This window comes from Panthera pardus, unplaced genomic scaffold (genome assembly GCF_024362965.1).
Source record: "Panthera pardus isolate Hobbes unplaced genomic scaffold, ASM2436296v1 HiC_scaffold_24, whole genome shotgun sequence".
Classification (NCBI taxonomy): domain Eukaryota; kingdom Metazoa; phylum Chordata; class Mammalia; order Carnivora; family Felidae; genus Panthera; species Panthera pardus.
In genome coordinates this window covers 60,756,284-60,778,945 of record NW_026526810.1, presented here as the reverse complement: position 1 = coordinate 60,778,945, position 22,662 = coordinate 60,756,284, and the positions used below count along the sequence as shown (strand labels likewise).

The 22,662-nt window shown below is 40.7% G+C and overlaps 1 protein-coding gene across 5 annotated transcripts in view; it reads left to right on the top strand.

Moving 5' to 3' along the window:
* Positions 1 to 22,662, top strand: part of FMN1 (formin 1) — a 428,550-nt gene that overhangs the window by 315,195 nt on the left and 90,693 nt on the right. For all 5 annotated transcript variants that reach the window (XM_019435304.2, XM_019435301.2, XM_019435302.2 and 2 more), the window contains one exon: positions 17,046 to 17,138. In XM_019435304.2, coding sequence (XP_019290849.2) covers positions 17,046 to 17,138 — 93 coding nt within the window. The remainder of the gene's footprint in view (positions 1 to 17,045; positions 17,139 to 22,662) is intronic.

Genomic DNA, 22,662 nt, shown 5'->3' with positions numbered 1-22,662 from the left:
AAATATAGCATCATTCCCACACCTTTTTAAAAATGAGCTTTTTATTGTTAGTTTGGAATAATTTCAGGTTTACAGAAAAGTTGCAAAGATAATATAGAGAGTTCTCGTATAGCCCTGATCAAGTTTCCCTATTGTGACTGTTATGTTAACGACATCTTGCATTGTTGTAATGTAGTCATCAAAACTGAGAAACTGGCAGTGGTACGTTTCACTTAACTAAATTCTAGTATCTCTTTGGATTTCGCCAGTTTTTCCACTAATGTACTCTTTTTGTTCCAGGATCCAAACCTGAGTACTGTGTTGCACTGGGTTGCCATGTCCCCCCAGTCGCCACTGTGTTCTCTTGCACCTATATTTAACAACAATATTTTAGCTTCTTGTACTTAAATTGGCAGAAATAGTGCTTTTTCACAGTCATATTGCTACAGTTTACCATCAAGTAATTATGTTACATAACTACAGGGAAGCTTGGCTGGCTCAGTCTGTAGAACCTATGACTCTTGATGTCAGGGTTGTGGGCTCAAGCCCCACGTTGGGTGTAGAGATTACCTAAAAATAAAATCTTAATTTCTTAAGAAAATTATTTAATTACAATAAAAAGAACAACTTGTATAAATAGGTTTGGAAAAAACACAACCGTTCTTGATAAGGATCCTACTCAACAATGGGAAGAATTGCTCAGGGAAACCAGAGAGTAGCCTTCCAGCTGCAATCTTTGAACATGCTGTGGGAATCAAGTAGGAGGAATAGAAAGTAGCATTGCCTTGGCAAGTCCATTAATGAAGTATCTTCTATATTCCCATTCAAAAAAAGAAAAAGGTATTAATGCGGTTGTAATGGTGATCCCCAACCTGTGGGTATAGCTTCATCCTTTGAAGTGGTTAGGGCAGGCCTGTAGAGGAGAAGATGGGTCTTCGAGATAGGAAGCAGAATGGCCAGCATAGGACTTGGGTCTTGTCATTACCAAGCCAGAGCTTATGCTATGTTACCGTAAACTTGTGTCAGGTCAAAGCATTTCTTCACAGAAAAAGATTTGTGGGTGGTTTTGTGAATATCAAAATATTTTCCTGCGCAAGTAAATTGTGTATCTTGGACCCTGTGGAAGCTTCACAATCCACAAATGGATGCTTTTCATGTCAGACGATGAAATGAGTGAAGTTGGAGGGAGGCCTCTTTAGCCCCAGCAAAGGGGATTGGAGTTTTTGCCAATGTCTTATCTCTTCCAGATTTCTTTCCAGATTTCTTGGCCTCAGTATGGGTCTTAGAATGGGTAGAGGTCATGGACTGTGACTCTACCCTGTAGGTACCATAGAAAGATCACTGACCCGCCTGAGAGTCAGTAGCCCTGCTCTTGGCCTCCTCTGTGCCGCTTACTAACATAACCTCCACCTAACCTCGCCCAGCCTTCTGTTTCTCCGTTTAAAATCAAAAGATCCCCTGGTGGCAGTGAGCGATTTTTAGCTTTCATTACCTTGTTTCTTACTATTTGCAAAGCACTTTCATAGCTACTCCATACTGTTTCTAGAACTTCCCTGTAGGTGATTAGGGTAGAAGGTTGGATAGCACAAGGCCAGTGGGTCTGGCATCCCTGGGTTCAGATTCTGACTCAGCCACTTAATGTCTGTGGAACTTTATTCATCCCTACTTATCAAAAGGAATAATAGCCAGACCAAGTTTATAGAGTTCTTGTAAGGAATAAAATGAGACACATAAGACAGGCTAAGGGCCAAGACATCTTTGGTTATTAAGGGCCATTTGTTACCAGTCATACAAGTTGAGAACTTGGTATAGTTTTCAGGGAATCATAGCATATAGAGATAGAAGGCATTATGCCCAATTCTGTGTAGCGACAAGGTGCCATTAAACCAGTAACTTTTCCTGTGCCATTAACCATGGGCTAAAACTGCTAATTTGACTGTGTTTTTGCACTGTTTTTCTTGACTATTTTGATGGACTGTAAAAACACTATCAAATTTCCAGGTATCCAAAAAAACAAACAAACAAACAAACAAAAAAAACACACCCTCTGAAATATGAGGTGGGGCTTGTTTGACCTTACACTCAGCTCCTTTGTTTAGCAAATATTTACTCATAGCACCGAGTTAGCTGCTAATTTTGAATAAACTAACTAAAATATCAAGTCATTTATAAACACGTTTTGAGAGTAAGTGTTACTCTCATTTTCTAGTGGGAGAAACTGATTCCTACTTACTCTTCTGATTCCTCTTCTCTCAGGAATAGGAATCTGTCCCTAAGAACAGTGATTAAAACTTGCTCTCTGATAGGGGTGGGGAAGGAAAGCAGGGTTTGCCCTCCAGCTGTTGTGCCATTTCATGAAAACAGTTGCAACACCCTTCCTGATGGTGATATTATAAAGGGTATCAACAAATAGTTGCTCCCTCCTATTAAAGGCACTATATCTGGGAACTACAAATACCTAATTTGTTTTTGCAATCCAGGACACATCTTTCCCCTTAACCACCTACCCTCCCCCCAAATTGAGCGATTTAAGCTGAGGCTGAGTTTTTTTGTTTGTTTGTTTTTACCTGGTATATACCTTTAATGTGTTATTTTTCTTCCTTAAAGCTATTGTACAATTAATTGTGAATCCTAATCAACACCATGTTGAGGTCAGTGGCACAGAGTAAAACTGACCAGGCAACTCATCTAATGGAAATAACTGAACGATTGAACAAAGTCCAGCCACAAGTACGTGGCTCATCTGGAAGACACGGACAAGTTCCTGGGGTTCCCCCAGGCCAGCAGGAGATAGCTTAACATAGGCCTCTTCTCCTTTTCCGTGGCATCAGCGCTGAAGACTTTAGGGAGTTTAACAGGCATTTCATCATCTGTCATACCTAGCCTCTCCCGGGGGATACTGCTTCTGTGTCACCATTTCGGCTGTCTCCTTCCACCGCCCCACTTCAGTCCTGCCCGGCATTTCCCCTTTCCTCTAAGAGTCCCATCCTTCCTGACACACTCCTGCCTAACCAAATAACGGCGTCCTGTCGCAGACATCACCCGCTCACCTTCCCTAACCTGCCAGGCCCTGGGAGGCAGACTACCAGGGCCTCTGGACCAGTAACTTTCCCTGTGCCGTAACTCAACAGAGAGGTAGGCTCAATGACAGGTTTACAGGAGAGCAGGACTTTAAATAGCTGAGGTCAGTGTCTGGAGGCTTCCCGACAATACCACTAACAGCATCCCGCCAGCGAGACTATTGGCCGCTTGGTTACCCGCTCTCAACTGTTTCTGATGTTCAACTTTATTTTCAAACACATCCTCAGAAATCCTGACTCCTAGCAGATTGACAGCGCAGCCCTCTTTATTTGAAGCCTTGTTTATAGGCCACAATTCTCCCGACAGATTTACAAGTGTCTGTGGAGTTTTAAAAGACAATTGCTTAACAGGCATTAAGTGAGACACATAGGACTGTGTAAATATTTTAGCTGGAATAGGGGATTTTTTTTTAAACGTCTGAGCCAAATATTGCATTAAATCTGAAAACGGTGGCAAACTGATTAGCTGCCGTTGCCAGCTTCATGCTTTGCCAGCGATTCCTTTAGCCAAGAAGAGATACCAGAATGTGTCCACCAGTTGAGCTTGGGTGTTTTAAAATAACTTTCCATCCTTTGCTTTCTTCTCCTTCTGCCTTTCCATCTTTTTCCCTCTAAATTTCTTTCTGGTTTATCTGGATGTAAACACTCTCCAGAGTAGAAAATTACGGTTAATGTGACTAACCAGCAGAGGCCGAAATGGGAACGGGGGCCCAGAGGTCAGAGAAATTGCGGAAGGCTTGCAGCTGTCCTGGTTGAGCAATGTGGAAACAGGTTGCTTTTTGCTAATGGGACTTATGTATCTTAATCACTGGTCTCTTTGCAGCCAGCTATTGTACTGCTGGAAGGAAATAGTCCTCAGATCAGTTTGGTTACCCCTGCCCCTTACTGATTCTCTTGAGTTGTAAGGAGGCAGGCCTGTTGCCTTCAAGATTTATATGTACTGGAGAATCTGTCGCTTAATGTTAGTAGAAACTACCGTGTAATAAGCATTTTGGCTCTAGAGGAAGCATTTTTAAGTTTATTTACTTATTCTGAGAGAGAGAGCATGAGCAGGGGAGGGGCAGAGAGAGAAAGGGAGAAAGAATCCCAAGCAGGCTCTGCACTGGCAGTGTGGAGCCTGATGTGAGACTCGAACTCTCTACCGTGAGATCATGACCTGAGTCGAAATCACAATGTTTAACGGACTGAACCACTGAGGTGCCCAAGAAGCATGTTTTATTTAAGAATTCCTATGGGGAAGCCATTTTCCTGATTCGAGCATTGGATAAGACGTATTGTTTGACCTCAAGTATAATTTCTGTGAGAATAAGCCATATACTACTTAATGTGTCTTTGGTCTGCCTTTGCTGATCCCATCAGCAACCTCTTAATTTTCACCTGCTCATTTTCACTAAAGACCCTCCTTAATGCAAATACTCCATTGGTTGCCCAAAAATATAGGTTCTGTCTCTTCTCCAGAAATGGCTTGGATTTTTTTTTTATTTATTATTTTTAGAGAGAGAGCGCACGCAAGTGTGCTGGAGGGGCAGAGAGAGAGAGAGAGAGAGAGAGAGAGAGAGAGAGAGAGAGAGAGATTGAGAATCCCAAGCAGTTCCCATGCTGTCAGCACAGAGCCCAGTGTGGGCTCATGAATTGCGAGATCATGACCTGAGACCAAATCAAGAGTTGGACGCTGACCTACTCAGCCACCCGGGTGCCCCTGAGTTTTAATCATGTGTCCAGACAGTTTAATATCCTTGGTTCACAGGTCTGAACATCTTAAAATAATGTGTTTATAATTTTATAAATGTATACTTCAGAAATCTGAGTGCTTAATGTAAATATGCCTGTAGACAGTTCCCCAAGCCCATTCAGATAACTCCATTGGTATTGGTGATAGTGTAATTTTCATTCCAATTAAATGGGGCCGGGGGGCCTTTCAGAAAGGCCGCTTTCAGGGACAGACCTCAAACCTAGCCTTATGTTGCAGTTACATCACAAATTATTTTGTGTCAACTTTTGCATGTTGCCAGGTACAGTCATCTGTCAGAAAACTACCTCAGTGCATGGATGATCATCTCATATTTTACATTCTAGAGTAAAATCACTTGAAATGCAAGGACCCTAGCCCCCATATTATGGTGATGGGCGCAATTGTAGTTTACATGTAGCCAGCCACCTCTGCAAGACACAAATACAGAAGGCACAGTTGTAATTTAAAAAATCTGTCCCTTTGATCATTCCCATTTTGGTATAATCTGTGTTGTACCAAAAGCAGTTTGACCATAGGTATCAAGAACCCTAACAATGTTTTATTTTACCCATAATTATACTTTTCAAATCTATCCCAAAGAAGCAATCTTAAACTGAATAAGTTTTTCTGGGCACAGAAATTACTTAAAGCCTGCCTGACTACAAGAATAAGCGAGAAGGGACTTCACTGTTCAACTGTGGGGGCATTGTTAGATAAACTAGGGTACATTTATTTGATGACATTTGATATGGCTATTAAACACAGTGCATGTGCATTCTGTGAAATAAATGAGAAAGTGTGCGTGATATCTTTCATAGAATAAAGGTACATGTGTTTCTCTGTCAAATACAAGTGTATAAAATACATATATAAATGCAGCCCTTATAAAACTATGGAGGAGAGTATGTGATGCAGAGGCTAAGACACTTTAAAAAAGGTATGAAAGTATTAAATGATGACTGTTCTGATCATGATAGCATGAGTTCCCTTCCCTTTCAGTTGCTCAGGAACTTTGTGATTAGGGCTGCCTGCCTGAGGTTTCCTGTTAATACAGTCTACCTGGAGATCAGAACCTTGGCTGAATGTGCCTTTTTCTTCCATTATAACACAATTTTCCCATCTATTGCTTGACATCCCCAGCCTTTCCAAACCAGTCTGAGAATTTAATTTATACTAAAATGTTAATGAATTCTTCTTTAATAGTGTTTTCCTTTTAAATTCATATGTATGCATGTCTAAAGAGATCTCCTGAAGTTAACATCTTCAGTTCAAGGGAAAGCTTCTAATGGTGATGATTTTCATGGGGACCATGAGAAGGGATGTTTTTAAATAAATGGATGGATCGCTTAACACCCTATAAATCAAGTCATGCCTGATCCGTCTATATTTAGGCCTAGTCATGGGTAGGTGATTAATGAATACTTTTCATGCTAATGTCTCGCAGACCAAGGCTGCGTCTATAACCACATAATCATCACAGTGGAAATTCTGACTCAGCTGTGATGTTTGATAGGGGGGACTTTTGAATAGTGCCTTAGACAATTCCGTGCAAAGGCTGTAGCTGGTGGCCCAGCTTCGCAAGTCTTTCCAAAAGTCCTAAAGCATGTTGGCATGTCCTCACTTGGCCCTGTCACTTTTGCTTAAATTTTTTCATGGAGAATACTCATGATCATGGGACATTAAGGTAAATTTCATCTTGGTCAGCCTCCCTCTGTGAAGTGAATCAGCATCATGGGACTCCCCTGGGCTCAAGCTTCCTGGTGGGTTTATTTTTACACAACATTCCTTTGGGGAAAGGAGCACCCACTCTTGAACAGAGTAGCTCTAGACAGTATCTTCTTGGGTGGAATGATTTTCTTCATCTTGCTGTTCTTTCTCTAGCTTAACTACTTAAACAAGTGGCTATAGAATCTGTCTCCACTAACCTCACCGCTCTTCCTCTTTTTATCCCCTGGTCCCTGAAACTGCATTTGAGAAAACCAGAGACCTCCATGTTGCTAGAATCAGTGGCCACTTCTCTGTCTTCTATTTGACCTTTCAACAGTATTGCACACAGATGACTGCTCTTTTTTCCTTGCAATACTGGGTTCCTCTCAGACCATGTGACTCCGCACCCCTACTTTTTTTTTAAATTTTTTTTTTTAACATTTATTCATTTTTGAGAGTGAGAGAGACAGAGCATGAGCAGGGGAAGGGCAGAGAGAGAGAGGGAGACACAGAATCCGAAGCAGGCTCCAGGTTCTGAGCTGTCAGCACAGGGCCCAACGCGGAGCTTGAACTCACGAATCGTGAGATCATGACCAGAACTGAAGTCGGATGCCTAACCGACTGAGCCACACAGGCACCCCCACAGCCCTACTTTTCTATCCAGCTGCTCATTCTCCATCCTTCGCGGGCCTCTCCTCCACCACCTGTGGAGGACAAACCAGGGTTTGTCTTGCAGCCCTTCCCTTCTTTGGCTACATTTTTCTATCCCATCCATGAAGCCTGAACTGCAAACTTTTATATAGAACATGAGTATCTAATTGACATCTCAGATTTAACATGTCCTAAATAACACTCTTGATTTCCCTCCTCAAACTTACAGCTCTCTCCCTTACTCTAGTCAAGTCTGCAGCCAAATATCTTCACAGTGAGACTTTTCCTGGCTACTTTATTTAAAATGACAAGCCTCCTACCTCTGTGGCACTTTGCGACTTCCTTTCCCCAATCATGGTGGTCCTAGCTCCTTTGAATCCAGTTTCCTGAATGCAGTGCCTTTGAATCAAAATCTAAGTGATTCAAAACACAGGACACTAAATATCTGGGAAAGAGAACAGCTCTTTGTCCCTGAGGTTCAGCCATACTATTACCACTTAATTTATCCCCCAAGACAAATGCATTCCCATCATGCTTTACTTTCACTCATCATATTTCCTCTTTCTGAAACTACTTCCCTCTTCCTTCATTCTCCTTGGCTGGCTGGCTAACTCCTCCTGAACTTTTTTCAATTGAACTCATAAGTTATCTGTTTTAGAGAAGTTTCCCTGGCCACCACCTCCCGACCCCAGTCTGAGTTGGAAGCCCCTACCCAGTGTCCCGTGATACTGCACTACATTACAATTTGTTGATTTATCTCTGTTTCTAGATTCTTACAAGCATTTTTAGAGGAAAGATGGCCAATACCTCTGGTTAAATACTACCATCCCCCAACATTTAACACAGTGCTATAGTGCAGATACTCAATATTTTGAATGTATGAATATTTGTGTAACCCATGTGTGTGCATAGTAGGCGTAGAAACCACCCTGTCTCCTGTGATCTAAGAACAATTTACTCCAAAATCTCTGTAGAAAAACAGAGCTGTCCATAAGGTTTGATGGAAAGAGGATTGGTACCTCCAATCTTCTATTTCCTTGTTGGAGGGGGCACCTCTACCTCCTTGTAAGGTATCTTTGTTCTGTGCCAGGTCCAGACTTGGTGTAAGATTCAGCACCTTGAGTATTCACAGCCCATGCTCACAGCAAGCACTGTGAGTTCAGGAGGCTTTACTGAAGCTAAGGGGATGCCCCAGCGACCAGCCTTCTCCAACTCAACGGTTCCTCTCTTTCTGTCTTTCTTCCTCTGTATTCATCTCTCCTTCTGAAAGGGACCCAAGCTCTTCTTCCTGTTATGAAAGACAATGTCACTTTTCCCTAAAGCCAGAATATTAGGTAACACCCTAACACCCACCCAAGCTCTCCTCTAGAGATGGTGGGATGCTTGACCCTAAGAATTAATCAAAGATTTTTGTTTCCGATAATGACTATTTCCTTTCTAAGAATTCTGAATCTAGCTTTTGAGACTAAAAAAAGAAAAATGTGTATCTCAAAAATAAATAAATAAATAAATAAATAAATAAATAAATAACGAATCTGTTATCTCCTATCTGAATTCATGAATGTGAATGAACATGGTTGATATCCCGTCCGTTTTCTCCAGTCCCTGTATCCATCTACATGGATTATACATATACATATCAAGAGATATATTTTTCACATATCTGTGTGTATATAAACATCTATATATGTACATGTGATACTAGAGCCAAATGCTATCAAGGCATTAAGATCTGTACTGCTTGTGTATAGGACTCCCCACCACCACCCCTGCTATTTGGTGGTTTATTCATTTATTTAGTAAATACTCATTGAGTATCTTCTATGGGCTAGACGATATAATAGGTGCTGGGAATACAACAATATGCAAAATATACTCTTTCTGCCTAATGGGAGAGACAGCCAATCATGAAAGTTATAATTACAAAGGAGAAGTATCAGTGCTATGAGACTATAACAGAGGAAACCTCATTAGTATAGAATGGAGGGTCCAAAAGAAATACTGATGAAGTGACCTTTGAGCTGAGATTGAAACAACAACTAACCACTAACAAGGCCTGGTTACTAGGAGCACAGGAGAATGTCACTGGAGAAGGAACACACTGATGCTGGGAGGGACCTGATGGTGTTTGAGGAACTGGGAGATGGCCATGTGTCTAGAGCGCAGAGTGTGGCCAGGAGAGTGAGGCTGGGAAGGCAAGCAGGAGCCACCCATGCAGGGCCTTGGAAGGGCCAATCTGGAGGAGTAATGGAAGCCACCGGCAGGTTTAAGCAGGGGATTGGTATAGTCAGATGTGTATTTTATAAAGATCACTGACTCTAGTGTGAAGAACAAATCAGATGGGGAAGGTTAGATGTGGGAGGACCAGGCAAGAAGGTACTGAGGCAGCTCTTTTGGAGGTGAAACTGTGGTCTAGACATGTCGGTTTGGGAGTCGTAGTCTTCATGATGGTTACTGCAACATTTACCTGTGTGAGATTTTCTTGAGGTAGAGAGCAAGCACGAGAAGAAAGCAAATAGTAAAGAACGTTAACACTTAATGGTTGATTATAGAAGGGTGAGGCTGCAAAGGAGACAGGATGGTCAGAGTTAGGAGGAAAGCCAGGAGTGGGGCACAGAGCTAGGGGACAAAGTATTTCAGGAAAGGCAAGTGTTGAACATGGAATCCTGCTGGGCAGTGAGCCAAGACAAGTTTAAAAAGAAGAAAAAGGGAGCAGACAGTAGGATGGATTCCTTGGTGACTTCAGAGTGTTTTCTCAGTGTCCTCAGAGGAGTGAGGTGGATATCAATGGGTCTGAAAGTACATGGTGAGTAAGAAATAAAAAAAAAAAGAGCCTGAGCAATTTTTAGAAGATGGTTTGGATGTGAAAGGGATTCAAATATTTATAACATAATGATTTGTTTACTAAACACGTAAATATTAGAAATGTTAACTTAATTCAAAGAGTTTGTGGGATGATTGTTACTGTTTCCTGGTTCTTGGAAATGAAAAGAGTACAGTCATGTACAATATGTTATCTATCTAGGCTTAGTAGTGTTTAAATATTTCAAATGGATAAAGAATATTGCAGATAGAATGTACTGTTCGATATACAAAGGATTTTTCAGGTACATTTTGTTTAGTCCTCATGAAATTTTATGTATCAAGAAACTAATAGAGGTATTAAATAACTTCCCCTGCCAATCAGTGGTATGGAAAACTAAGAAATAAATGTATCTTTAGAGTAAGAGTAGTTCAGGGAAGAGGATTTTCTAAAGTATTGATTGTTGCTCTGTGTGTGTGTGTGTGTGTGTGTACATATATATATAGTAGATACACTCATATACATAAGCATTATTATGCCACAAGAAAATACCAAAGCTTGGGTTGAATTTTTTTTAAGTTATAAAATTCTTTTTTTTTTTAATGTTTATTTATTTATTTGGAGAGAGAAAGAAAGAGAGCATGAGCAGGAAAGTCAGGAGGAAAGAGGGAGAGAGAGAAAGAGACAGAATCCCAAGCAGGCTCCATGCTGTCAGCACAGAGCCCGATGCAGGGCTCAATCCCACGAACTGTGAGATCATGACTTGAGCCAAGATCAAGAGGCAGATGCTTAACTGACTGAGCCACTCAGGTGCCCCTAAAAGTTAGCAAATTCTTTAAGTGTCTTGCCAGTACTTCTCTTAAGTCCAATTATTTATTTAATGGGTCTTTTATTTTTATAACATTTATTGGTACCTTTCTAAAACTAATGTGTTTGATTTCTCAAGTACATGTGTATTTCAAACTTCAGATCCATGGTAACTGTTGAAATGAAGACACAGTCACATCTAAGATTTGAAGAATCATTCTACCTTGCAAAAATAAGCACAAAAAGAACATTCTTCACTTATCTGTGTATTATGGTTTTAATTTAAGACTCAGAGTTTCTAATTGCTTTTTTAAAAAATGGCTTGAGATATAATCACATTTTCTATAATTCATCCACTTAAAATGTACTATATTATGATTATTGGTGTATTCACAGCAGACCATCACCACAAACAATTTTAGAAAATTTCATTACCCCAAAAAAACCTCATACCCTTTAGCTATCACCTCCTCAGTCTCCCCCCTAGCCATAGGCAACCATCATCTACTTTTGGTCCCTCTAGATTTGCTTATTCACGACACTTCATACAAATGGAATTATACAATTTGTAGTTCTTTGTGATTTGCTTCCTTCACTCAGCATAATGCTCTCTCAATGGCTTTTGAGCCATAAACACTGTGCATGTACAGACACGAAAAAGCACTGGCATATGTGAATCCATCTGTGTGTCCACATTATTTCTGTGTTAACGAGATAACCCAGGTACCACGTATATGAGGCCTGTAGTTTCACCCCTAATACCCAGTTGCCCAGTCAAGTTTTTTGAGTACTCAGGATACAGATTATTTTTTCCTTTGGATGAATACAGTCACTAAGAGGCATGATTTGGACGTAATAAATACATCAGTTGAATTTCCAAATCAAGGGTAATGAATGAAAACACCTTTGATTACATATAGGTTGTCCACACCAGAGTCATTAATGTACATTGGTTTGATTCAAGCCCAGAAATTTGACTTTAGGGGCTGTTTAGCAGAATATGTCTGGCAATCCCCTACAGAATATAATCTGTGTAGGTCTCTTCTAGAACAGATTTTCTATTCCCCCTACCCAGGATTTCCTCTAATGCTACTTATCACTCACCATGCTAAGCCTTAAGATGCCCCCCCGTATTTAGCATCAGAGCTCAGGAACTTGCAATAAGCACTTTTTATTTTAAGCTTTTATCATTTGTGTTTGACTTAAGTCATCCTGAAGCCTTCCTTCATGTAGTCTTTTTTTGTAAGAAGTTTTTAAAAATAGTATACTCTCTATTGTGCCTACCTTTAATAATCAAAGTTGAAAAATTCTTAATTTTTTACTAATTTTATGTATAATTTTCCCCTTCCATAGAAATCCCCAAAAGCTGTTTTTATTTTACCATTTTAATGCATTGGATTTAATGTAATTCCCTAGCCATTTCAGTTCAAGGCCAATACCATGAAAAAGAAGTGTGTAGGTTTATTGTGCTAATATTGTGATTTTGATTTCTGAATTTTTTTTTCTTTTCTTGTTTTTTTTACTTTCTTTTGATAAAAGTGTGTTTGGGGGTAGAAAACTGAAAGTTCTGTGTGTGTGCGTGTATGTGTATTTCATGTGGAAAACACTAGGAAGGACACTATACTGTGCTGGTATTGCTAAAAAGAGATACCAGAGTACAGTTATGTTAATACAGGAGGAAATAATTCACACTGTTTACAAGCAGTTCTAATTCCTAGAAACAATAATTACTATGTGCCCTACCCATTGTTGTTGGTGACCCATTCACTACAATGTCTGAGGGCATAGATTTTAGTCTGGGTTTTTCACTAATACATCCTCAGTACCAAATATAAGCTGTGCGTTTAGTTGACACACAAGGGGATATTTGGTGAACTGGTGTATTTGTTGAATGAATTCCTTTGGGATAAACTCCTTAACCCAGCATTCTATGCCCTTTGTATCTGACTCTGATTTATATCTCTCATGTAAACCCTATTGATAAAAGACTTGCTCTGGTCACAGTTCTGAATGTTGCCACAACAATCCGCTATAATGGTCCTTGGAGCTTGGGACTTTTGGAAAGGATGGGGAATTTGTAAAACTGAGGGGGAAGTAAAACTGGCACAGAGCCATGGAGGGGGTGGAGTAGGAATTAGGTAAGCAGAGAATAGAGCCTTCCAGACTGAAAAAGCAGAGTCTGGATAAATCTCTCCTTTCCTCTAAAAATGTATTGTGACTCCTCTAAGCCCACAGATCCTTCAACTCAGACAAATAAACATGTTCCATGTTTACCTAAAAAATGCCCATGGACGTTTGAGCAATTAGACATGTCTTAGGTTTTGATGAATTAATTATATGTAGGCCTTGCCTCTATAGTCTTGCAGCCTACCCATGCTTTTTAAAATGGTCCAACAGACCCACTGGTGTCTGGGTGGCTCAATTGGTTAAGCCTCCGACTTCAGCTCAGGTTATGACCTCATGGTTCATGAGTTCAAGCCCCACATTGCGCTTTCTGCTCTCAGCACAGAGTCTATTTCAAATCCTCTCTCTCTGCCTCTCCCCCATTCATTCTCTCTCTCAAAAATAAAAAGAAACATTAAAAAAAATTTTTTTTAACAAATAAATAAATAAATAAATAAATAAATAAATAAAATGGCTCAACAAACTTTATTCCTTGTTCTCATGGGGCAAAAACAAAACAAAACAACAAAAAACAAGACAACCACCTTTGACCTTAACAGTCTAATATCTGAAATCTTAAAACATTCAAGGCCATATCCTTCACTGAAATGCTTCACAAGCACTCATCTTTTAAATGAGTTAAAATAACTCTGTCCATTTAGTGTCCATTATTCCCTTATGTTTTGCTTTTCAATATTTAATCTCTCTCTCATGACCATCACTTACTATCTAACTTCAGGAATCAATATATTTTTAATTCTGCCCCAAATTTAATAGATAACAATAAAGAGAATGTAGGGTGACTTAGGCTTTAAACATTGGAAACGCTGGCTCGGCCTGTGTCTGAGGCAACCTTGGTGGTCTGGCGATATTGTATACGTGCCCTCTGGTTGGACAACAAGCGACATTTGTGGATTTGTCAGTGACCTCTCCCCTTTGTGCACTGCCGGTCTCCAGTGTCATCATTAATTAATCTTCAGGTCTCCTATTTGTCTGCTGGAAAGCATCTCAGATAAGCCAAGTTAATAAGTGGGAGTGGGCGAGCTGCCTGGTCACTGGAACGTGCAACTGTGTGGGGACGGTCAGTGAGCTGGTCAGAGAGCACCCTTCTGCTCTGATCACGGAAAGAAGTTTGATTCTAACAGGTCACGTGGGAAGCTGGGTCAGCTGGGATGCAGGGAGGACCTCCAAGCCCAGCCAGGGAGCTGCTCTTGCGCGCACTGGCTTCAGTTTGAGTTCAGAACCTTGAGGCCCAGAGGCCTAGGGCTCTTGCTTCATACTTGCTTCATCTTTCTCAGGAGCTTCTTCAGGGAATTCTAACAGTGGGTGGTAGAACTTCAGCAAAGGAACAAAAATTATCATCCTTGTGTTCCTAACAGAGAGCATGTTTCTGTAAATCTGGTGCGTAGCATTTGTAGTCACTGATTCTCGGCCGTGACTCTCTTACCATTCTGGATGGGGCATGTTTCCCGACCAATGTTACTAAATCATAAAAATAACAAATAGTGTTTGTGAGGCCACTTGCCAGTGCCAGGCATTCTGCAAACCATCTTATATGCATCATCTCACTTAATTCTCATATCATGTCTGGGAGGGGGTCCCTGCTGTGCAGATGAGAGAAACAAGGCACAGCCCCCTGCCGAGCCCACGAAGGACTTGATCCAAGCACAAGCCCTTCACTATACCACTATATGGCCTCAAAATCTGAGCTGTTCCCTAGACCCCGTGAGCTCTATCACCACAGCCAGGACAAAGGAAGAGCCACAATGATCAATCTTTTTAATTCAGGCAGAAGTAGCGATTTTGCTTTTGTTACTGAAAAAACAAGCTGTGCCTTTGGCTTTACTCTGGCTAGGGAGCAGTAACCTTGAAGAAATTATTGTCATGGCTTTAATTATGTCCTATTACTGAAGTACAGACATACCTTACCATATATTATCTGTGTTTATGAAAAATAGTTCTCTACAAATGGAATTGTTGGAATTTGGACATAATAGAGGGCTAAAGAATTTAAATTCTCCCAATTTATATTGTAAGAAATTCCACCTTTCTTTTAAATATGGCTACCCGTGCTCTCAAAATCATAGCTGGGTATCATCAGGAAAGTTTATGTGGCCATGAAAGTTCATTGAAAAATGTCGATTCTTGAAAGCAGACACCTTCCAAAGTGTTTCTGACCAATCTCCTGCTTGTAGGTCTACCCTCAGAACTAATCTGGAGGTACCATAAGACAGGTTACCTTGCTTATGTCTTATGCCATAAAGGAGTGGATGTTTGGGGGTGGGGAGAGTCTTTAGATGACACTGAGCCCTTTCAAATCAGCATGGGACAATCACAGTGTTTGCAGAGTAGAGACTGGGACCCTCGGTGCCAGAAAGAAAGGAAAGAAGGAAAAGATGAGGAGGTCATGCTGTACTCCTGGAAAGCCCACTCTGAGTCTGGGTCAGCATTGCTGATGTTTTTTTTTTAATCTTCCTTCACATGAGAATGTAGTTAAGGGGCACCTGGGGTGGCTCAGTCGGTTGAGCATCCAACTCTTGATCTCTGCTCAGTTCATGACTTCACTGTTTGTGAGATCGAACCCCATGTCGGGCTCTGCACTGACAGCATGGACCCTGCTTGGGATTCTCTCTCTCCCCCTCCCTCTGCCCGTTCCCTGCTTGCGTGCACTTGCGCGCACATGCACTCTGTCTCCATCTCTCTCCAAAAAAGAATAGAATGTAGTTAAGATGAGGAAATCATACACTTTGGCCACATCTGCATGGAACTCTCTGGAGAAGTTTTGGGACAAGTAAATGACACCTCCATGATGACTTCATAAGTATTAATATAAGTACACAAATAAATATAATGAATGGTAAAACATAAATACAGAAGATTTTAGAGATACTTGAAGGATGCCAGAATTTTGGATTGGAAAGGGCTTTATGACATGGCAGCATGTCAGAGAGACGTTTTAGGACGAGTGGGACTTTGTCTATTGCAGTTATAAGTATGTATGACACTCCAGAAGAACGGATGGAGAACCACATGAATGTAGAGGTGGAACTGAGAATGTTGGCTGATAGGATTTGGAAGCACTGCAGAATTTTGGTTTGGTTGGTCAAATGTATGTGGAAATAGACCTGAAGGGTACAGATGGTACCATGATGGAGAAGGCCCAGAGTTTGCATTTAATTAGCAACGAGCACCCATCCATGGTTTTATCTTGTCTTACATCTTTTCCTCTTTGTTTTCAGTGGACGAGTTTGGCTTATAATTCACACGGACCAAAGAAAACTTAACAAGCCTCCGAGTTAACCCTTGATCTTCTCTCCCTTAAAACAGAACAATAGAAAGATCATAACTTTCCACTATTCCCCATCTCAGCAAATAGTAGTCATTACCACTGTGATGGTGAACTGTGGGTTAGTGGGCTTTCCATATGACCAAATCAGAACTGTCTAATTTGAGGGGATGTGATTATCCAAAAAGCTACCTATTATAAATGAAAGATTGTAGATTATAAATTATAAATCCGTTTATAATTTCTATCTGAAGTATGTCACATGTAAAACAATTTCACATGCATTAGTGGAATATTAATGGGAAGGGTGGGTGAATGAGAAGCATGAAAAGAGAGGGACAGTCCTCCCTGACCTGGGCTTGCTTCTCATGCTGGGATGTTCGGGGGGGTTCCAGGCAACTTGGTTGCTTGGGAATTTCTGCAAAACCTATTTCAAGCTCTACTTTTGGAGCACAAATCTGAAGAGGATAAGGGCCTTTAATTCCCTGGGAATTCAGTAGTTCTTGCCTGTCTTTTTTTTTTTTTTTTTTTGAGAGACCAAAAGCGCAATACTTTACCTGCCCCGAGTCAGGTTTTTCTGCATCTCTAAAAGGACAGTTGAAGGTGGTGCATTTCTTTGTTGCTGAAGAAAGGTGTGGAGTAAGATGACTATTTTTATTTGTTTGTGTTGCTTCTGGTTTTGTTTTCTTTTTTTTTTTTTTTTTTTTTGCCCTGGAATTTGCTTAAACAGTGACTGATAAGGGTTTTGCACACTTAAAACCAAAGAGCATAGCACAGAGCATAAGCTCAGCAAGTACATGTTCTTCAAGAAATCTAATTCCCAACTTTTCTTCACAGCAAGTGAGAAACAGATGATGGTGGTGTGCAGGGAGTCACCGAAGGAGTATCTCCAGCCTTTCAAGGACAAACTAGAAGAGTTCTTCCAGAAAGGTAGGGAACTGCATCCGCTACACATCCATGAATCTCTGAAACATCCCCCATTCCCTGGACCTTTCTCTGAGGCCCACGGCCCGTCGCATCCCTGCTGACCACTAGCAGCTCCAGTGACTGGAGCCAGTCCATATTCCTTCCTCCCTCTATCTACTCAGTGTAGATAGAATTGTTCTGCTACTTTTTTTCCCAGTGTTTATTATTTGAGAGAGACAGAGAGACAGAGAGAGAGAGAGAGAAAGCAAGCAGGGGAGGTGCAGAGAGAGAGGGAGACACAGAAGCGGAAGCAGGCTCCAGGCTCTGAGCTGCCAGCACAGAGCCTGACGCAGGGCTCGAACTCACTAACTGCGAGATCATGACCTGAGCCGAAGTCGGCCACTTCAACTGAGCCACCCAGGTGCCCCTGTTCTGCTACTTTTATATCACCTTTCAAACCCTTTTTAATATGTTAAATCCTTTAATGTTACTCCTGTTCTTGTAAACTTCTTGAGGGAAGACGTTTTCTTTGTCTCTTCATGGAGCCCAAGGGAATCCTCAGTACATGTTACCTGCTGAATGACATACAGTCAAGGCTTATGCAGTCATGCCTTTCAGATTTGCAGGCAGCCTGAACAAGCAGCTGGTGATTATCTCCCAAGGTTTATCAGTGTAGCATCTTAAAAACTTGTGTTGTATTTTTTTAATGTCTTTTTTTGAGAGAGAGAGAGGAAGAGAGAACACACATGTGCAAGTGAGTGTGGTTGGGGGGAGGGCAGAGAGAGAAAGAGAGAGAGAGAATCCCAAGCAGGCTCCACATTGTCACTGCAGAGCCCGACGCGGGGCTTGATCCCCAGACTGTGAGATAATGACCTGAGCCAAAATGTAAAGTCAGACACTACTGACTGAGCCACCCATGTGCCCCTTTTGTTGTATTTTTATTCCTTTTCAGAATGGAAAATTGGGGCCAAATGAATGTCACACATGAAGTCACTTGGCCCTCATCAGCCTTTTGGGATTAGTAGATCGAAGTCATAGGCATGAGACTACTTATTTAGTGCATTTATGCACTTATTTAGAAATCTTACTAAGTTATGTTCCTTCCTCCGTGATTTTGGCAGGGGTAGAGAACTTTGGTTGATCTCTATTAGTGAATATAGAAGTTTAATGCCTTGTGGATATTTCCTATTCAATTTTTTTCAAATCCAGCTTATGATGTGAATCATAACATAAGTGTGGGTCACAAACTTGCAGTTATGAAGCAAGTTAAGTCATGGGAATGTATTGTACAGTATGGGGACTATAGTTAATAATACTGTATTGTATATTTTAAAGTTGCTAAGAGAGTAGATCTTAAAAGTTCTCATCAGAAGAAGAAAAGTGTTGTAACTATGTATGGTGATGGATATTAACTAGACGTATTGTGATGATCCTTTTGCAGTATATACATAAATGATTGTGTTGTACCTCTGAAACTAATATGTTATGTGTCAATTATATCAGTAAAAAAGCATGGGGTAGTTAGAGGGAGCTTTTGTCTTTGCTAGAAAGTCAGAGGAAATACATGCAGGAAGCTCTGGGGATGTATCAACATGCTCTTTCTAGTTGTTAATAAGGCCCCGTGATACCACACCGTCAACAAAAGACCATTTAAGCAGGGTGAATCCAGAAAGTATGGCCAAACCACCTTGGGAATTGGCAGGAAAATTCTCAGTCCATGAGTCAGAGAAACTCCGTTCCAGCTGTTCCTTTGGTGCAGAGATCATTGTTCCCTCCTCCTTGGTGAGGGCTTGTTTGTGTGGAAGCAGAAGTCAGGAGTTGTCTCTTGGCCACTGCTGAACCTCTTATATGATGGAAGTGATATTATCAGACAAAGTACCATCTTAAGAGCAAGAGTGATACCACCCCTTATGTGTTATGTGACTAAAATTAGGTGTATTTTATATGTGAGTTATCACAGTAGATACATTGCTTTAGTATTATACCATATAAATATAACCTAAATGTCCTGAAGAAAAAGCATTAAGGGTTTCCTTTTTGCTGACCCCCAATTAATAACTTGTGCTCTTGAAATATGTAGAATTAACTTGAAATGAGGCTCATATGTTGTTAGATTCTGTTTTTATTTTTAATTGTTACCCTAAATCTGGAAAATTCTGCAGTGTGTATATTTAGGTATTAACAGCCTATATGTTACAATGGGTTTATACTCCTTTCTCTTGGAACTAGCTAGCATCTTAAAACTTATATCGTGAATTCTATTTTTTGTTGTTGGAAAAATAGAGAATACAAGTAGATTTAGAGCCTTGAAAATCTTTAGTGCCTTAGAAAGGGAATTTGCAAATCACCGTCTGGAGGTGTATGTTAGATTCTTCTCTGTTAAGTTTCTTCTGGTCTGTTCTGAAAGAGGAAATTGAGTTGAGGCAAACTGAACCTTATGTCAGTGAGGCAAGAGTGTGGCAACAGTAAGATGTTCTAGAAAAACTCTAGAGCAACCCTGGCTGCACACTAGAATCACCTGGGAGAGATTTGTAGACATTCCGATACCCAGGCCAAACTCCAGACCTACCATCAGCATCTCTGGGGGTGGGCCCAGGCATTAGCATTATTGATTTACTCCCCAGATGATGCCAGTGTGTAGCCCAGGTTGAGAACCTCCATTGTCCAGCTTAGGTCACCCTTCACACCACACCATTCCGTGTGTCTTCGACGATGTTTATTCAGTCAGGGGCACCTGGCTGGCTCAGTCGGTGAAACACGACTCCTACTCTGAATGTTGTGAGTTCAAGCCCCACGTTGGGCATCGAGCCTACTTAAAACAAAACAAAACAAAACTAAACAAAACATGTTTATTCAGGAGCCTGCTGTACATCACTCGCTCCTTGTTCCTCTCTCAGGGACTGTCTTACTGGGAAAAGATCTGCCACTGAATAAAGGAGTCAGTGCCCCTTGAACCCACATAGTGAAAGGAAGATGGGAAGGACATTAGGAATAACCTCAAATCACATTTAAAACAAAAACAGCTAAAACAAAGCACAAAGAGAATTTAAAGGAAAGCTATCGTTTATATAGAATTTTAAAATATAAAAATAAAATGTAATATTGTAGGAACCTTAAACATTCCCAATATTGTGTGGTGAAAAGAGCCCCTGTTGAAATAGCCTGTTACTGTTATGACGTAGCTGAGTTGGTCAAACATCAGTCTAGAATTGTACTGTCCAATATAAATGGCAGGCACCAGCCACATGAAGCCGTTGGGCAATTGCAATGTGGCTGATCCAATTTGAGATGTGCTCCAAGTGTACAAGAGCAGATTTTGACGACTTACTATAAGAAGACACAAAAGATTTCATTTCTGATATTTTTATATTGATTACATGGTAAAATAATATTTTGAATATATTGGGTTAAAAATAAGATATTATTAACATTAATTTGCCTGTTTCTTTTCATTTTTAAGCATGGCTACTAGAAAACTGAAAATGATATCTGTGGTTCACAGTATATTTCCATGGGCCAGCACTAGTCTAGACACAAGGCCCTTAGCCTTTCTCATTTCATTCCTTCACTCCCCTTGTCAAGTTCTTGCTCTGCTTGAAGCCTGGGTTCCTGGAATGCAGTTTCAGGAGCAAGCCCCTCCCCACTTTTGCTCTGGTCCTGGCCATTGTTTGGCTCAGGTGGGGGCGGATGCTTAACTGAAGGATATGGCAGCCTGCCAGTTCATGAGGCTGTTCCTCTGTGGTTCAGCAGGCGGGGTTCTGCCATGTTGCAGAATATACACGTGGAATATCTCTTGGCTACCATGGGGTTCTAAATAGTAGTAACTTTTTTATGTAGATGTTTCAGTGATTGGCAGAAAACGTGGGGTTTTCCTTCCACCATAAACATGCAGTATTTATCCTGGGTAACCGAATTTTTATGACAGTTACACATCTTTAAGTGTACTATCTCATGTAATACGCCATTCATTGTAAGAAACACCATTATTACAAGTACTACTAAGAATGAAAAATTGTTGACAGTTAAACCACAATGTGTCATAGATTATAAGATGTGCCCTGAAAGCATGTGCTAAAATATGAAAATTCCATCAAGTTTGAAGTTGACGTAATATGGTACTATAAATAGGGAAACAGACTCAGAGAGGAGCAAGGTCTAACACTTTCAGGTAACTTAGGGGAGGGTTTCAACAAAGATGTTTTTGTTTGGGGGGGGTGCGGTGGGGAGGCAAAGATAGTGATAATGATGGTAACAACAGTGGATGATAGTTAACCTTTGCAGTGTGCCAAACACTCTGGGGAGAGAAGCTCTCCTTTCTTTTTTAGGCCTCATGACTACCCTCTGGAATAAGCACTGTTATCACTCTGTGGTACAGATGAGGAAGTAGAGGATCAGGAATTCTCAGCAGATAGGTTGTGAAGGGCATTCCAGGCAGAGGATGGAAAGACATGATATATTTGGGCAATGGCAAGAGACTTGCTGTGGCGAGATCACAGGGCATATGGGAAGAACACAAGACCAAAAAGGAGAGGAGGGTCCCAATATGACTTGCTAAACAATCTGAACTTTATCTTATAGGCAACGTGGAGCCTTTGGAAAGTGGTATGTATGGGAATGATACAGTCACACTGGGTTTGTTTTGATTTGGTGCATGGGATCCTTTTACTTTGTGCTGTCAAGAAATACATTATAAGCAAGAGCAACATGAAGAAGAGTTGGAGTAGTAAAAGATAGGGAAGTAGTCTATCAAGTTATTCCACAGTAGGCCAGGCAAATGACAGTAAGAGCAAAAGCAACCACAGAAAAATAATGAAGGAAGGGACATATTTCTAAAGCTTTTAGGAGTTATAGGACTAGATGACCCATTGAAAGTACAAAAACGAGAGACAGATCATTTCCCTTTTTCTTGCTTGGATAACTGGCTTGATACCAATAAGGAGAACCAGATTTGGGGTGGAAAACAATGCAGTTCATTTTGAACACGTTCGTTTGACACATGCAAGAGACACACGCCAGTGGAGTTTTGGGTTCATGAGAGAGCACTGGATGGGACGGGAGAGGGTGGAAGTTCAAGTCATAGGAATGAATGAAAAAGCCCAAAGAAAGGGTATAAGATGAGAAGTTCCTGTAGTATCAAAGTATCTAAGTACAGGATATAATAACCACAATTGAGAAAAGATACTTCCATACTTTCATAATATCTGAGTATTTGGCAGACAAGCCAATTTTCTATTAGGAGTCTTATCACTCATAAAGTCTTAAGCAATTGAGTTCTTTATTCCTGAGAAGTCACCCATGTGTGATGACTCAGTTGATTCATGGTTACACTGATTTTTTATATGAGCTGCAGTTCAGTTCTTATAACACTCATGATGATTTAATTTTTCTTTTGTAAATCATATCCTGTTGCCACACTCAAGTGGAGATGATGTGTTTGCCCTTGTGTCATCTTTCGCTTCTCAAAATGCCCTTAAATAGTGTGACTTGACAAAATTGTGGTACTTGTTCTTAACTAATTTCATTTCCTGTGTAGAATAGAAAGTAATTT